The sequence below is a fragment of the Chlorocebus sabaeus genome, chromosome 16 (assembly GCF_047675955.1).
Source record: "Chlorocebus sabaeus isolate Y175 chromosome 16, mChlSab1.0.hap1, whole genome shotgun sequence".
Lineage (NCBI taxonomy): Eukaryota > Metazoa > Chordata > Mammalia > Primates > Cercopithecidae > Chlorocebus > Chlorocebus sabaeus.
The window spans coordinates 72406450-72424749 of record NC_132919.1 but is presented as its reverse complement, the minus strand read 5'-3'; the positions used below and the strand labels follow the sequence as shown (position 1 = coordinate 72424749).

General features: G+C 42.2%; 1 protein-coding gene across 4 annotated transcripts in view; it reads right to left on the bottom strand.

Annotated features, from left to right (window-relative positions):
• The window catches only part of FBXL20 (F-box and leucine rich repeat protein 20), a 156049-nt gene that overhangs the window by 39910 nt on the left and 97839 nt on the right, over positions 1 to 18300 (bottom strand). For 3 of the 4 annotated variants that reach the window (XM_008012873.3, XM_008012870.3, XM_008012871.3), the window contains exons 3-6: positions 12389 to 12443; positions 9473 to 9547; positions 6937 to 7031; positions 4730 to 4798 (exon numbers count right to left, since the gene is read on the bottom strand). In XM_008012873.3, the coding sequence (XP_008011064.1) occupies positions 4730 to 4798; positions 6937 to 7031; positions 9473 to 9547; positions 12389 to 12443 (294 nt within the window). The remainder of the gene's footprint in view (positions 1 to 4729; positions 4799 to 6936; positions 7032 to 9472; positions 9548 to 12388; positions 12444 to 18300) is intronic. The other variant, XM_008012872.3, reaches the window with a different exon arrangement.

The following is an 18300-nucleotide window of genomic DNA, read 5'->3' as shown; positions in this document are numbered from 1 at the left end:
CTGTTATTTTTAAACTCCTTATTGCTTAGTTCTATTTCAGTCATTTCTGGGTTTATTTCTTTCCTTTCTTTCTTTTTTTTTCAAGAGAGTTTCGCTTGTTGCCCAGGCCGGAGTGCAATGGCACCATTTTGGCTCACTGCAACCTCTGCCTCTTCTGGGTCTATTTCTATTGACTGGCTTTTCTTCTGGTTTTGGGTCACATTTTCCCACTGCTTTGTTAGAATTTTTGATTCAGTAACAAATACTCGCCGGGCGCGGTGGCTCAAGCCTGTAATCCCAGCACTTTGGGAGGCCGAGACAGGCGGATCACGAGGTCAGGAGATCGAGACCATCCTGGCTAACCTGGTGAAACCCTGTCTCTACTAAAAAATACAAAAAAAAACTAGCTGGGCGAGGTGGCGGGCGCCTGTAGTCCCAGCTACTCGGGAGGCTGAGGCAGGAGAATGGCGTAAACCCAGGAGGCGGAGCTTGCAGTGAGCTGAGATCCAGCCACGGCACTCCAGCCTGGGGGACAGAGCGAGACTCCGTCTCAAAAAAAAAAAAAAACAAAAAAAAAAACACATACTCTGTATGCCACACTGCTGGGTGTCTGGATTTTGATGTCTTCCTTTAAAGAGTGTTGAGCCATGTTTTGGCAGGCAGTTAAGTTTGTTTTGGATCAATTTCTTTTTTTTTTTTTTTTTTTTTTTTTGAGATGGAGTCTTGCTCAGTCGCTCAGGCTGGAGTGCAGTGGCATGATCTCAGCTCCTGGGTTTGAGCGATTCTTCTGCCTCAGCCTCCCAAGCAGCTGGGATTACAGGCACATGCTACCACGCTTGGCCAATTTTTGTACTTTTAGTAGAGATGGGGTTTCACCATGTTGGCCAGGCTGGTCTTGAACTCCTGACCTCAGGTGATCTGCCCACCTCGGCCTCCCAAAGTGCTGAAATTACAGGCATGAGCCATCGTGCCCAGTCTGATTTTTAAAATAAAATAAAATAAATAAATAAAAATATTTAATAGAGCAGGTCTAGTTTAGCCCTACTACCAAGGTGTAATCTTTCTGGAGTCTTTATTGAATGTCCCAGGTGTTCAATGAATTTTCTCCATTTTGGGTGGGTGGAACTTCATCCAACCTTATTAAGTCCTAGAAATTATTTGGCTTATAGTTTCCCAGTAATTGTTTTTTTCCTCACTAGATCTTCTTTGCCAACCTGTGTGGGGTCTCATCCTGCGCATGCAGAGTTTACTATTCAGCCAAATCTACATATGGCATTATCTGAAAAATGCCTCAGTCACAAAGTGAGGATAATCATATGGCTCACTTCATTTGTTTCTCAGTCTTGTGCTACATGTACAACATCCTAAACTGGTCTTCTAGGCTTTGTTTAGTTTTCTAGTTGTTTAGAGCAGGGGGGCAGTTATTATCACTGTGAGAAGCAGAAGTCTACTTGGATTTTTTTTTTAAGACATAGGGTCTCACTATGTTGGCCAGGCTAGGCTCAAACTCCTGGTCTCAAGTAGTCCTCCTGCCTCAGCCTCCCAATGTGCTGGGATTACAGGTGTGAGCCACCACACCTGGCTGCTTCTTCATTATTTTTTAAGATAGGGTCTTGCTTTGTTGCCCAAGCTGGAGTGCAGTGACACATATCTCAGCTCACTACAACCTCTGGCTCCCAAGCTCCCAAGCCCAAGCAATCCTCCCACCTCAGGCTACCAAGTAGCTCGGACTACAGGCATGTACCACCATGCCTGGCTAATTTTTTGTATTTTTTGTAGAGGTGGGGTTTCGCCATGTTGCTGAGGTTGGGCTAAAGCAATTCACCCACCTCGGCCTCTCAAAGTTCTGGGATTATAGGAGTGAGCCACAGTCCCCTGCTGCTTCTTTGATTTAAAAAATTTGTGTATTTCAAGGCTAATACTGTGTTTAAAATAGTGTATTTTTAAATTCACTAAAACGTGGAAATGTGAATACTGACAACTGGTTATCTGATGATTTTAAGATATTGTTTTTAGAGCAGTGATAAAGTTAATGCACTTACAGCCAGGCGTGGTGGCTCACACCTGTAATCTCAATATTCTGGGAGGCCGAGGCGGGCAGATCACCTGAGGTCAGGAGTTCCTGACCAGCCTGGCCAATATGGTGAAAACCTGTCTCTACTAAACATACAAAAATTGGTCGGGCATGGTGGCACCCCCCTGTAATCCCAGGTACTCAGGAAGCTGGGCTGGGATCGCGCCACCGCACTCCAGCCTGGGCAACAGAGCAAGACATCATCTCAAAATAAACAAACAATAAAAGTTAATGCACTTACATGAGAGACTTTTATTGTTAAAGAGTACATACTGAAGTACAGATTAAATAATATGATGTCTAGGACTTTTCTTCAAAATAAGATAAAATGAGAGAGGATAAGTGGGTGGAGTTATTCATGAAACAAGACTGGCCGTAAACTGGTAACAGTTAAAGCTGAGTGATGGGCTCAGTACACTTTTTTGTCTACTTCTGTATATGTTTCAAATTTTCACATTTAAAAAAAGTCAGCAGAAGTAATTTCTGTGTGACTATAACTCCAACTTGGGTTCAAGGGGTTTTTTACTTTGAGCCAGAGTCTTGCGCTTTCGCCCAGGATGGAATACAGTAGTGTGATCTCAGCTCACTGCAACCTCTACCTCCTGGGTTCAAGCAATTATTGCACCTCAGCCTCCCAAGTAGCTGGGATGTGCCACCATGCCTGGATAATTTTTGCATTTTTAGTAGAGATGGGGTTTCACCGTGTTGGCCAGGCTGGCTTGAACCCCTCAAGTTATCCACCCACCTCAGCCTCCCAAGGTGCAGAGATTTTAGGCCTAAGTCACTTGCACTAGGCCGGTTCATGTGTTTTTAATTTGTAGGGATTGCTTTCATTTCTTTTTGACTTAATTTTTGTTTGAATGATGTAAAATATTTACATGGCTATTAAACGATAAAACATAATTCAGAGTTCTCCCTTTTATCCCTGTCCCTTGTGTTTTCTCACTTCCCCATATAATAACTATTTTTACTTACTTTATTTTTGATTGGCATTTCCATTCTTTTTGAAAATAAATAAATATGGATATATATGTGTGTGTATATATATATGTATTAAGTCTTCTGGCCCTACAAAAGGTGTATTATACAAACTCCTCTGCAGTTTCCTTTTCTTCATTTAACAACATGTCCTCAAGATCACTCCAGAGTATTATATAGAGATTTTCCTCATTACTTTTATTCAACCAGTACTCTACTGATAAGACATTGGGTAGTTTCCTATCTTTTGCTATTACAAGTAATGTAGTAGCCTTCCACATATATATTATGTTTTCGCCAATGCATCTTGAGGATAAGATAGATTCTGACAAAAAATATTAATTACATGTCACTTTTCTAGATACCAAGTGGTCAAATTCTTATTTTTTTTTTTTTTTTTTTTTTGAGATGGAGTCTCGCTCTGTCGCCCAGGCTGGAGTGCAGTGGCCGGATCTCAGCTCACTGCAAGCTCCGCCTCCCGGGTTCCCGCCATTCTCCTGCCTCAGCCTCCCGAGTAGCTGGGACTACAGGCGCCTGCCACCTCGCCCGGCTAGTTTTTTGTATTTTTCAGTAGAGACGGGGTTTCACTGTGTTAGCCAGGATGGTCTTGATCTCCTGACCTCGTGATCCGCCTGTCTCGGCCTCCCAAAGTGCTGGGATTACAGGCTTGAGCCACCGTGCCCGGCCCAAATTCTTAATCTTTATAACATAAGTACTCAAAGGAAACAAAAATTAAAAGATAATTTATCTAAAGCAAATGTAGTTCTGTTGGTATAAAGTAATGGTGGGGGAAGAGGTTAGTATATTTCATCTCTCACAGTAAAGGTTTCCAAATCAATCTATAGGAATACTTATTAGTAGAGGCCGGGCACGGTGGCTCACGCCTGTAATCCCAACACTTTTGGAGGCCGAGGCGGGCAGATCATGAGGTCAGGAGATCGAGACCATCCTGGCTAACACAGTGAAACCTCGTCTCTACTAAAAGTACAAAAAATTAGCCGGACGTGGTGGAATGTGCCTGTAGTCCCAGCTACTTGGGAGGCTGAGGCAGGAGAATCGCTTTAACTCAGGAGGCGGAGGTTACAGTGAGCCAAGGTTGCACCACTGTAGTCCAGCCTGGGCGACAGAGCGAGACTTCATCTCAGAAAAAAAAAAAAAAAGAAATACTTATTAGTAGAGTTAATAAATAACTACCTTCTAGGTCTAATTTCTGGGACTGTAAGCCTCTTGAGGATGAAGAATTAAGCTTAATTTCCTTCAGATCATGACCAACAGAGACACAGCACGTTTAGTGAATCATTTTCATTTAATAACTGTTCTCAGGACTGATTATCATAAGCTGTTTAGTCCTCTGTTTAAGATTTTAATCTTTTCATAGAATTATGTTTACTGTGGCTTTTAATTGGTAGCTACTAGTATCTTGAAATATAAATAATCCCAGTAATATGTATTATTACTATCCCTACTGTATCTACACTGACAATTATTGAAAGTTTCACCTTAAATATCAAAGATAGAATTCCAAAACAAGTTTCTCATTCCATTTCTACTTTGATGCTGCTTTCTCTTTTAAAAATATCTTTCCTCTACGAAACCAATATAAAATTTGCTAAATATAGTTAGTGGCCTGAATTTAAAGGTAGTATCAGCCAGACATAAGGGGCTATGACTTATCCTTCTAAAACATAAAATACTTACGCGTCTGTTGTCTTTGTACACCCATTTAGATTCAGTACTTCAATGTTCCTGCAGTTTTGTGCAAAGGTTCTTTATAGGAAAGAAAGTAAGAGGTTTCAAATGAAATAAGCAAAATTCCAGTCATTAAAAAAGCAATAAAATATATTATTATTGGTAATATTGATTGTTGATACCTGTGATACTGTGATATAAAGGAAAAACATGTATTTGGTCTTCATCCTCGGTTCTTGGCATCCAGTCCCTAAAATCTTTGTAATTTCCTGAGTGATAGTATCTTTTGTTACAGGTTTGGTGAAAAGTAATCGCGGTTTTTGCCATTACTGTTAATTAACAGTAACTGCCATTATTGTTAATGGCAAAAACTGTGATTACTTTTGCACAAACCTAATATAATATTTGGTCTTCAATCATGCCTATGATCAAGGAACCTCTGTAAAAACCCCTAAATGATAGGGATCAGAGAGCTTCTGGGTTGGTGAATGTAACCACATGCCAGAAGGGTAGTATATATACCCCAATTCCACAGGGACAGAAGCTCCTGTGCCTGGGACCCTTCTAGACCCTGCCTTATACACCTTTTCATATTCCTTCTACCTCAGCCTCCCTAAATGCTGGGATTACAGGTGTGAGCCACTGAGCCTGGCCATGATTTTTTTTTTTTGGAGATAGAATCTCTCTCTGTTGCCGAGGCTGGAGTATAGTGGTGCCATCTCAGCCCACTGCAGCCTCCACCTCCCAGGTTCAAGCGATTCTTCTGCCTCAGCCTCCTGAGTAGCTGGGATGACAGGCACGCACCACCATGCCTGACTAAGTTTTTGTATTTTTAGTAGAGACAAGGTTTCACCATGTTGGTTAGGCTGGTCTTGAACTCTTCATCTCAAGTGATCCACCTACATCAGCCTCCCAAAGTGCTAAGATTACAGGCTTGGGCCATCACACCTGGTTTAAATTAATTTTCAATTATAAATTCTTCAAACATAACTTTAAAAATTATTTTAAATTAAAAAAATAAATGATTGCTTATTTATTTATTTTTAGAGACAGGGTCTTCCTCTGTCACTCAGGCTGGAGTACAGTGGCGCAATCACAGCTCACTGTAGCCTCAACCTCCCAGGCTCAAGTGATCCTCCTACCTCAGTCTCCCTAGTAGCTTGGTTTACAGGCATATGTCACCTAACCTGGCTAATTAAAAAAAGTTTTCTAAGGCCGGGCGCGGTGGCTAAAGCCTGTAATCCCAGCACTTTGGGAGGCCGAGACGGGCGGATCAGAAGGTCAGGAGATCAAGACCATCCTGGCTAACACGGTGAAACCCCGTCTCTACTAAAAAATACAAAAAAACTAGCTGGGCAAGGTGGCGGGCGCCTGTAGTCCCAGCTACTCGGGAGGCTGAGGCAGGAGAATGCCGTAAACCCGGGAGGCGGAGCTTGCAGTGAGCTGAGATCCGGCCACTGCACTCCAGCCTGGGCTACAGAGGGAGACTCCGCTCTGTAGAGACTCCACCTTGCCATGCTGCCTAGATTGGTCTTATACTCCTGGCCTCAAGTGTAATCCTCCCACCTAGCCTCCCAAAGTCCTGGGGCCACTGCCCAGGTTAGGGTTAACCATAACCCTAAAAAAGAACTAGGCTGGGTGCAGTGGCTCATGCCTGTAATTTCAGCACTTTGGGAGGCTGAGGCAAGAAGACTGCTTGAGTGTAAGAGTTCGACACCAGCCTGGACAACAAAATGAGACGCTGACTCTATAAAAAAATTTTAAAACTTAGCCAGGCATGGTGGTACACGTCTTTAGTCACAGCTACTCAAGAGGGGGAGGACTGCTTGAGTCCAGCAGTTCAAGACTGCAGTGAGCCATGATTATGCCAGGGCACTCCAGTGAGCCATCATTATGCCAGGGCACTTCAGCCTGGGTGACAGTGTGAGACCTTGTCTCAAAATATAAAATAAAAATAATTAATTTAAAAAAACTTATTCAAAGCTCCAAAAGAAACACTTATGATGGAGAATGTGGGATTTTTTCAGGCAGTACTTGTTCTTGTTTATTGTTAAAACTACATTTCTTATTACTGGATATTTTCAGATTATAAGCAATGTATGTGTGGTTGCATTTTTAATAACTTAGTAATTTTAAAACGATTTTAGCCTTTTCTGGGTGAGATGGTGCTGCTCTTCACTTCCATCAAGAAGATTAATCAACAGTTATGTTTTCACCTTAATGCATTGTCTCCCACTCCAAGACATCCACGAAGACTTAACTTTCGTAAAAAGCCCCCACATCGTTTTGAAATATTCTCCACTACTCGGCCCTGTAAAAACAGACAGACAAACAAAAAGATAACCCATCTCACTACTTTAGAAAAGAACACATCCTCATTTTTAACGATTTATAAACAACGAGAAAATGCTTTTATTATGACCTAATTAATTTAATAGGAAAATTGTAACTTACCCTGGGAAAGTTTTCCTGATTAAGCCACAGCTACTGAAGTACAGCAGCTACATTTATTTTTTTGTATCTTTTCCAAAATGTTTATTATAGTACTCTGCTTATAGTAGGGACTCAATGAACATTTAACAAAAACTGGCCAGTTTTGTTTTGTTTGGGCTGGGCACAGTGGCTCACACCTGTAATTCCAGCACTTTGGGAGGCCGAGGCAGGTGGATCACAAGGTCAGGAGATCAACACCATCCTGGCTAACACGGTGAAACTCCACCTCTACTAAAAATACAAAAAATTAGCTGGGCGTGGTGGTGGGCACCTGTAGTTCCAACTACTTGGGAGGCTGAGGCAGGAGAATGGCATGAACCCGGGAGATGGAGCTTGTAGTGAGCCCAGGTCTCGCTCCACTGCACTCCAGCCTGGGCGACAAAGTGAAACTCGTCTCAAAAACAACAACAACAACAAAAGCTGGCCAGGCACAGTGGATTCTGCCTATAATCCCAGCACTTTGGGAGGCTGAGGCGGGCGGATCATTTGAGGTCAGGAGTTCGATACAAGCCTGGCCAACATGGTAAAACCCAGTCTCTACTAAAAATACAAAAATTAGCCAGGCATGGTGGCTCATGCCTGTAGTCCCAGCTACTTGGGAGGCTGAGGCATGAGAATTGCTTGAATCCAGGAAGCAGAGGTTGCAGTGAGCTGAGACTGTACCACTGCACTCCAGCCTGGGTGACAAAATGAGACTCTGTCTCAAAAACAAAAACAAAAGCTTGCTGAAGAATTTTGTGGGTGGTGTTGCTTTATTTACCTCCATGAAGGTTAGAGAATTGTGAAAAACACGGCCGGGTGCGGTGGCTCAAGCCTGTAATCCCAGCACTTTGGGAAGCCGAGACGGGCGGATCACAAGGTCAGGAGATCGAGACCATCCTGGCTAACATGGTGAAACCCCGTCTCTACTAAAAAAAAAACACAAAAAACTAGCCGGGAGAGGTGGCGGGTGCCTGTAGTCCCAGCTACTCGGGAGGCTGAGGCAGGAGAATGGCGTGAACCCGGAAGGAGGAGCTTGGAGTGAGCTGAGATCCGGCCACTGCACTCTAGCCTGGGCGACAGAGCGAGACTCCGTCTCAAAAGAAAAAAAAAAAAAAAAAAAAAAGAGAATTGCAAAAAACAAAATCCAGTGTAATGTTAGTGGGTATTCTTTTATTTTATTTTATTTTTTATTTATTTATTTTTTGAGACGGAGTCTCGCTCTGTCACCCAGGCTGGAGTGCAGTGGCCGGATCTCAGCTCACTGCAAGCTCCGCCTCCCGGGTTTACACCATTCTCCTGCCTCAGCCTCCCGAGTAGCTGGGACTACAGGCGCCTGCCACCTCGCCCGGCTAGTTTTTTGTATTTTTTAGTAGAGACGGAGTTTCACCGTGTTAGCCAGGATGGTCTCGATCTGACTTCGTGATCCGCCCATCTCGGCCTCCCAAAGTGCTGGGATTACAGGCTTGAGCCACCGTGCCCGGCCACGGGTATTATTTTAAAAGCACTTTGGTTGGTTTCAAACTCCTGACCTCAGGTGATCCGCCCACCTTGGCCTCCCAAAGTGCTGGGATTAAAGGTGTAAAGCCATCTCACGTGCCCTCAAAAAACCTTTTTTAATCCTCAAGAAGCCATGAAGAAGCTATTATTTCTACCTTCCTGATGAGAAGGATAAGAACTACAGAGTTCAAATTCAGTTTAAAATAATTTAAGGGTAAGCCATTCTCCATTTTATAGGTGATGGCTATATTAAGAGATAAAACATGGGGGGGAAAAGCGAGAGGAGGAAAAAACCTCTCTCTGTAGCAAAAACAATTCAATAAATGGCTTTGGCTTTATTCAACCTTTGTCCTCCAAGAAACTGGCTCCTCAAGAATCAAAACATGTATCTCAAAAAAATATATATACAAACGCCATCCTAACAAGTTATAACTCTCTTTGTTCTTCAGTAAACAAATATAAAATGTCTTCACTAAAATAAGCAAACATAGATTCAATGTTTCCACTGCAAAAACAAACTTTTAGTCCTATTTCAGAACCAAAGAATCCTATTTAGTCCTATTAATACTAAGTAATTGTATTATTTCAGTGAAATAATCTGGCTCATTCTCAAAAACTGCAGAAACTCTTGGGAACTCTAGAGGTTCCTGTAAACTTCAGATGCACTGAAAATAGTATTTCCTCTCTCTAAGGAAAATGAGATTAATATGGCCAGGGCTAATCTGTTCCATGCTGTAATTACTAACATGAAAACTGGGGCCACACACCACATAATTATACCTCAATATCCCTCTGGAAATCAAATAGGTCAATTCGCTGCCAGTTACTGCCATCCAGAGCCAGAACATTCCAGGCCTATTTTAAAGAAAAAGAGACAGAATGAGCAGAAGCTAAAATTAAGGGGAAAAGGCAGCAATATTCAAGTTCACAATTCAACCAACTAATGACTAAAATGGATCCAAAAATTTATCAGGCCCTACCCACTTACTCCCAAATGATGTATCTTACTCCTGACCCATACTGTATTCTCCAATTAGATAATCTCATAAATGAGTGGGTACTAGAAACTAGCAGCTACAAAAGATCTTAGGCCAGGCATGGTAACTCAAATTTATACTCCCATCACATTGGGAGATCAAGGTGGAAGGATCACTTGAGCCCAGGAGTTCCAGACCAGCCTGGGCAATATAGCGAGACCCGATCCCTATAAAAAAAATTTAAAAAGTCAGCCAGGCGTGGTGGCTCACGTCTGTAATCCCAGCACTTTGGGAGGCCGAGGTGGGCAGGTCACCTGAGGTCAAGAGTTTGAGACCAGCCTGGCCAACATGGTGGAACCCCATCTCTACTAAAAGTACAAAAATTTGCCGGGTGTGGTGGCATGTGCCTATAATCTCAGCTACTCAGGAGGCCAAGGCAGGAGAATCACTTGAACCTGGGAGGCGGAGGTTGCACTGAGTCAAGATTGTGCTACTGTATTCCAGCCTGGGCAACAGAGCGAAACATCTTGGAGGGGGGGGGAATTAAAAAATTAGTCAGACGTAGTGGCACACACCTGCAGTCCCAGCTACTCGGGAGGCTGAGGTGGGAGGATCGCGTGAGCCTGGGAGGTAAGGGCTGCAGTGAGCCATGATCTCACCATTGTACTCCAGCCTGGGTGACAGAGCAAGACCTTGGCAAAAAACAAAAACAAGACTAACCCTCCCTCCCCCTGCCCACACACACTGAAATTAGAGAAGTTAAGGAAAGGGCAGGTTGTGATAAGTATCATGCCGCAAGGTGTTTTCTAACTGGAAAATTCTAGTTTCTAATACCAAAATGAGACAAAAGTTTGGTTGATGAAAAGCAAGTCTTTCTTCTATCCTTAAAAATATGATCCTTAAAAAAAATATCCTTCTATCTGGAAAAATATGAAGGTAAAACCAAACATCAAAGGGGACAGTACTCTGAATACTGCTCTATTCTCACTCTCTTTTTCTATATATAGATTATATATAGAGATAAATATATGTATTTCTTGAGACAGGTTATCACTTGGTCACCTGGGATGGAGTGCAGTGGCTCAATCATGGGTCACTTGCAGCCTTGACCTCCCCAACTCAAGTAATCCTCTCACCTCAGCCTCCCAAGTAGCTGCAACCACAGGCATGCATCACCACACCTGGCTTTTTTTTTTTTTTGAGACGGAGTCTCGCTCTGTCGCCCAGGCTGGAGTGCAGGTGCAATCTTGGCTCACTGCAAGCTCCGCCTCCTGGGTTCACATCATTCTCCTGTCTCAGCCTCCCAAGTAGCTGGGACTATAGGCACACGCCTCCAGCCTGGCTAATTTTTTGTATTTTTAGTAGAGATGGGGTTTCACTGTGTTAGGCAGGATGGTCTTGATCTCCCGACCTCGTGATCCGCACGCCTCGGCCTTCCAAAGTGCTGGTATTACAGGCGTGAGCCACTGCACCCAGTCTTAATTTTTAAAATTTTCTGTAGAGATAGGGCTCCCTATGTTGCCCAGGCTAGTCTTGAACTCCTGGCCTCAAGCAATCCTCCCATCTTGGCCCCTCAAAGTGAAGGGATTATAGGTGTGAGCCACCAGGCCTGGCCTTAGTTCAGTACTTCTTTGCTATCTATATCCTATCACCTGGTAGGACTTACAACTGTGATACAGTGATTTGGGACTTAGAAAAGATACTATCATTTCTCTGAAACTTTGTATTTTATTATTTTTTTTGAGACAGAGTCTCGCTCTGTTGCCCAGGCTGGAGTGCAGTGGCACAATCTCGGCTCACTCCAAGCTCCGATTCTGCATTAACTGAATCTTACTAAACAGAATTACTGGTGAAGCAAATTTATCCATCGAGACTATCTGGTATGTGTTATGTATGTATTCTGTTGGTGCTGGAAGATGTCTGTGTGCCTATCAACATGCGACTTCATGTAAAATTTCTTCATGTTCACAGTTCTTAGCAAATGCAGTTTCAATCCATAGACAGCCAGCAATGGATGTTACTACAGGAAAATGCAGGATTAAAATTGTCCTTGTGTAGGCCAGGCGCTGTGGCTCACACCTGTAATCCCAGCACTTTGGGAGGCTGAGGTGGGCAGATCACGACGTCAGGAGATTGAGACCATCCTGGCTAACATGGTGAAACCCTGTCTCTACTAAAAATACAAAAAATTAGCCGGGTGTGGTGGTGGGTGCCTGTAGTCCCAGCTGCATGGGAGGCTGAGGCAGGAGAATGGCATGAACCTGGGAGGTGGAGCTTGCAGTGAGCCAAGATTGCACCATTGCACTCCAGGATGAGCGACAGAGAGAGACTCCACCTCAAAAAAAAAAAAAAAAAAAACTGTCCTTGTGTAAAAAAAAATAAATAAATAAATAAATAAATGAACTCGGGAAACATAATAAAACAAGATTTCATCACAATTTTGAGTCAAGTCTAAACTTTCAATATGCATGTTTATTGCTTTTTCATCGAAAATGTTTCCTGTTTATATTATGCAAATAAGAGATACAAAAAGTCAGAGACAGTATATATAGTAGAATCCCATCATAAATTTACATGGGCTTGCGTATGTCATTGGTGAAATAATATCCTTTAAAACATGAAAACATACAAGTAACACCTAAATAGGTGGCCTATGAAAGACACTGTTATTATCAGTACGAAGAAGGGGTCCCCGTATAACTATGTCAACCATACTTACCCTGGAGACCTGAGCACAGCGGCACAGGGTAACAACATCTAGAAAAGAAAATATCCTAAAAAGAAAAGAGAGAAAGACAACTTTTATTGTATGATAAAGTAGTTGACCTTTATTTATTTTGAGACAGGGTCTCACTCTGTCAGCCAGGCTGGAGAGCAGTGGCATAACCACTGCTCACTCCAGCCTCGACTTCCTGGGGTCAGGTGATCTTCCCATGTCAGGCTCCTGAGTAGCTAGGACTACAGGCGCCTGCCACCATACCTGGCTAATTTTTAATTTTTTGTAGAGACGGGGTTTCACCATGTTGCCCAGGTTGGTCTCGAACTCTTGGGCTCAAGCAATCAGCTTCCCAAATTGCAAGGATTACAGGTATGAACTACTGCATCCGGCCAGTATCATAAAGTAGTTGCTCTTGATTTTAGCACAGAAATAACTGACTACATGTATATACACACACAAACACAAAGGCAGTTCTTTAGAACACACACACAAAATGCTTGAGCAATCTGTGAAGATAATACTGCCCATATAAAACACAGTGGGAAAAAATGTTTTACTTGATAATGTACATACAGATGCTGACCAAGTTCAATTACCTACACCAAAGGATAATAAATAATTTCTAGCTGGTTTTTTTAAAATACAAAAAAAAAAAAAAAAAAACACTTCCCACCTAAAATTATCAAAAGAAAGAAGCTAGGGGAAGGATCTTTTTTTTGTTTTGTCTTGTTTTGAGACAGGGTTTCACTCTGTCACGCAGGCTGGAATGCAGTGGCACAATCACAGCTCACTGCAGCCTTGACCTGGGCCCAAGCAATCCTCCCACCTCAGCCTCCTGAGTAGCTGGAACAAGAGGCACACACCACCAAGTCTAGGTAATTTTTAAAATTTTTTTGTAGAGATGAGGGTCTCCCTATGTTGCGCAGACTGGTTTTGAACTCCTGAGCTCAAGCAATCCTCCTGCCTCAGACTACCAAAGTGCTAGGATTGTATGTATGAGCTACCATGCTTGGATGGGCAGGATATTTTTGTTTGAAACAAGGTCTCACTCCTGTCGCCCAGGTTGGAATGCAGTGGTGCAGTCATCATTCACTCCAGCCTCAATCCCCCCAGGCTCAGGTGATTCTCCCACCTCGCCTCCCAAATAGCTGGGAGTACAGGCGCATGCCACCATGCTCAGCTAATTTTTGTTGTTGTTGTCGTTCTTTTTTGTTTTTTTTTGTTTTGTTTTGTTTTTTGAGACAGAGTCTCACCTGGTTGTCCAGGCTGGAGTGCAGTGGCATGATCTCGGTTCAAGTGATTGTCGTGCCTCAGCCTACCAACTAGCTGGGATTACAGGTGCCTGCCACCACGCCCGGCTAATTTTTGTATTTTTAGTAGAGATGGGGCTTCACCATGTTGGGCAGGCTGGTCTCAAACTCCTGATGTCAGGTGATCCGCCCTATCTCAGCCTCCCAAAGTGCTGGGATTACAGGCGAGAGCCACCATACCCAGCCCCTGATGGGAGGGATCTTAATGAAGTATTTTACAGTCATGAAGGAAAAAAGATAATTTAATAAAGCCTAAAAAGCAGCAATGAAAAATGTTAAATGTCTAGAAAAAAAAGAAACCCAGAAACAAAATAAAATATAAATTAAAAAAAGATCTCTACATATTTCATTCTAATTTAATAAATTACAAAACTCTTAACACAGCAATGTTAGAAAATATTTACTGTCTAGAATTTTTCTCAGTCTTATAGAAGGTAAATAAATACTTATTTTGAAGTAGACCAGTAAGTTAATTTGCTTAAAGCCTGATAAACCACACCATAAGCTACCTGTGAAAATAGGTCAGGGAATCCTGGAAATAAAAGTGAATGGGAGATCAGGCAAGGTGGCTCATGCCTATAATCCCACCTCTTTGGAAAACTGCTAGAGGCCAGGAGTTCAAGACCAGCCTGGGCAACACAGTGAGGCTCCCTGTTTTAAAAAAGAAAATAAAAAACATAGCTTTGGCTAGGCATGATGGCTAAAGCCTGTAATTCCACCATTTTGAGATGCAAGGGCAGGAGGATAACTTGAGGCCAAGAGTTTGAGACCAGCCTGGAAAATACAGTGAGACTCTGTCTCTACAAAAATTTTAAAAATTAAGCTGGGAACAGTGGCTCACAGCTGTAATCCCAGCACTTTGGGAGGCTGAGGTGGGTGGGTCATCTGAGGTCAGGAGTTCAAGACCAGCCTGACCAACATGGTGAAACTCCGTCTCTACTAAAAATACAAAATTAGCCACACGTGGTAGTGGGAGAGTCTGTAATCCCAGCTACTCGGGAGGCTGAGACAGAAGATTCACTTGAACCTGGGACATGGAGGTTGCAGTGAGCTGAGATCATGCCCTTGTACTCCAGCCTGGGAGACAAGAGTGAGACTCTGTCTCAAAAAACAAAGTAGCCAGGCATGCTGGTATATGCCTGTAGTTCCAGCTACTTAGGAAACTGATGCAGGAGGATCCATTGTGTTCAGTTTGAGGCTGCAATAAGCTACAATCACAGCACTGCACTCCAGCCTGGGTGACAGAGTGAGTTCTTTTTTCTTTTTTTTAAGATGGAGTTTCGCTCTGTCGCCCAGGCTGGAGTGCAGTGGCACAATCTCGGCTCACTGCAACCTCAGCCTCCTGGGTTCACACGATTTGCCTGCCTTAGCCTCCAGAGCAGCTGGGATTACAGGCACCTCACTAACACACACCCAGCTTTAAAACAAAAGTTTTAAATTTTGATGTTATCCACTTTATCTATTTTTTCTTTCGTTTCCTCAACTTTTGGTGTCAAATCCAATAAATCACTGTTAAACTCAATGTCATGAAGTTGTTCTGCTTTCTTCCAAAGATTTTATAATTTTAGTTCTCAGATACAGGTCTTTGCAAGACCATTTATTGAAAAGACTATACTTTTCCCCACTGAATGGTCCTGGCATCTTTGTCAAAAATCATTTGACCATATATGCGAAGGTTTATTTCTGAGCTCTCTATTTTATTCCATTGGTCTTTGTCCGCTTTATGCCAGTATCACACTATTTTTAAATATTTTCAGTTTTGAAGCAGAAAGTGCTTTTGGTGATTGAAATATTTGCATGATGTCAGAAAAACTATTAATAGCAACTGAACTGGTTTCAAGAATCTTTCCTTATGTTTTCTTACACATTTACTTCCTCTAACAGATTTCTGATATTTTGATTTCTCTCCAACTATAGAGGCCCATGTAAGGGACTATTTAAAACAGATAATAAGTTAAATAAGCTGGAAGGGTTAAGCAAGGAGCAACATGGAAAGCAAATATAACTGACCTATATCCTGCAATCTCAGCAAGACACCAGCAAGGGACAGGAAAACCCCTGAATAAAAGCCCAGAGAACAATTATAGTGAATAATGTCTAGAGAATCTGCCTTCTCTAAGGAGAACCTGATACATGGATAGAAAGGGGGGAAACATCTAGTTAAAATGATGAGCAATCTCTGAAACTGTGGTTATAATTTTTCAGCTTGCCTGAAATGAAAGAAAAGCATCTGATTTGGAGGTTGTTGAGTTTCATTCAAAAAACATTTTTACCACCTGCCACCTACAGGCACTTAAGTCCCTACTGTTAAGTAGCTCATGGCATAGGGGCTGGAGGTAGATATAAAATAAGTAAAATATATGTGAAAATTTCAATTAGCGATGAGTACTATAACAAAGCTGAGTAATGTAATAGAAGAGTGGTCAAGGAAAGCCTCCCCTAGGAGTAGGTATTTGATTTAGAATCTAAATGATCAAAGGAAAACAGATTGCCAAGATCTGGGGAGAAGAGCATTCCAGTAGACGAAATAGTAGGTGTATGACAAAGGCCTGCTTGAAGATCAGAAGAGACAGTGAAGTTGGACTGCAGCAGCAGCACAACCCTATACTGAGTTCTTAATTATGTACCAGGCGTCATTCTAAGTGCGTAAATTTACATACTAATCCAATGACTCCTTAAAAAACAATTCTATAAGATCGGTACTATTAGCATTCTCATCTTATAGATGAGGATATTGAGCAAAGTTGTTAGTCAAGGGTCAAAATATGATTTAAAAAAAAAAAAAAAAAAGACTGGGCGCGGTGGCTCACACTTGTAATCCCCAGCACTTTGGGAGGCCAAGGTGGGTGGATCACCTGAGGTCAGGAGTCTAAAGACTAGCCTGGCCAACATGGTGAAACTCCATCTCTACTAATAATACAAAAATTAGCCAGGCATGGTGGTGTGTGCCTGTAATCCTAGCTACTTGGGAGGCTGAGGCAGGAGAATCGTTAGAACCTGGAAGGCAAAAGTTGCAGTGGGCTGAGACTGCTCCACTGCCCTCCAACCTGAGTGACAGAGTAAGACACCATTAAAAAAAAAAAAAAAGGTTAAAAGGCTTTGTGGACATAATAAATGATTTCAACTGTATTCTAAGTTTAGGGAAAGCCTAGGCCAGGCATGTGGCTCATGCCTATATATAATCCTAGCACTCTGGGAGGCCAAGGCAGGAGGATCACTTGAGGTCAAAAGTTTGATCTTTTTTTTTTTTTTTCTTTTTTGTAAAGACAGGGTTTTACAATGTTGCCCAGGCTGGTCTCGCCAAAGTGCAGGCATTACAGGCGTGTGTCACCACACCTGGCCCATGGCCAGGAGTTTGAGGCCAGTATGGGCAACACAGTGAGACCCTGACTCTGTAAAAATGAAAAAATTTAGCTGAGGATTGTGGTGCATGCCTGTAGTCCTAGCTATCCAGGGGACTAAGACAGGAGGATCACTTGAGCTCAGGAGTTAATGGTTGCAGGGAACTGTGATCACCCCACTATGCTTTGGCCTGGGCAACAGACTCTGTCTCTTAAAAAAAGAAAAAGCCTGGGCAACAGACTCTGTCTCTTAAAAAAAGAAAAAAGAAAAAAAAAAAAGATAGGTTTCTATTGGAAGGGTGGGATATAAAACATTTTTAAAAAATTTAATACAATAAATTTTTTTTTAAAAGGTAGAGAGGAATATACCCATTCATACAAGTATTATAGGCATAGCCTTGAGGCTTTTAAAAGTCTAGGATTCCTTATTAAAAAGTTCCAGCAAAGCCATTTTTTTAATAAAAGGGTCTATATGGCCAATCACTATTCTTGTTGCACTTTATGCAAATAATCAGGCCACATACAATAAGACTAAAAGTTACTTTGCACACAAATTGATTACTACAATTTGTCTTTGATAGAAATAGGGGACTAAAGAGAAAAATAATATGCTTCAAAAGAAAACTATAATATACCTTGTATCATATTCCAACCCCGACCACTGTTTTTGAGTTATTGTCTGTAATTCAGACTGAGTTCTGAATTACCTCTAACAGTGTCCTCTAACAAACCTGGATATATATATTTAAAAGCTTGTTTTCATAGATCCCATCAGGAATAAGATCTATTTTTGAAGGACTACTTAAACTAGGACTTATACTTCTATACATGTTGAGATTTCTCTTCCTTCTTGTCAAGGTCTGTACCTGCTATTATTTTTATTTTAATTAATTAAATTAATTAATTAATCTATCTATTGCCCAGGCTGGAGTGCAATGGTGCAATCTCAGCTCACTGTAACCTTAGCCTCCTGGGTTCATGTAATTCTCCTGCCTCAGTCTCCCGAGTAGCTGGGATTTACAGGCGCACGCCACCACGCCCAGCTAATTTTTAGTAGACACGAGGTTTCACCATGTTGGCCAGGCTGGTCTCAAACTCTTGACTTCAGGTGATTCACCAGCCTTGCTTCCCAAAGTGCTAGGAATACAAGTGTGAGCCACTGAGCCCGGTCTTACTTATTTTTTTAAGAGACAAGATCTCACTCTGTCGCCCAGGCTGGAGTGCAGTGGCACTCTTGCCTCAGCCTCCTGAGGAGCTAGGA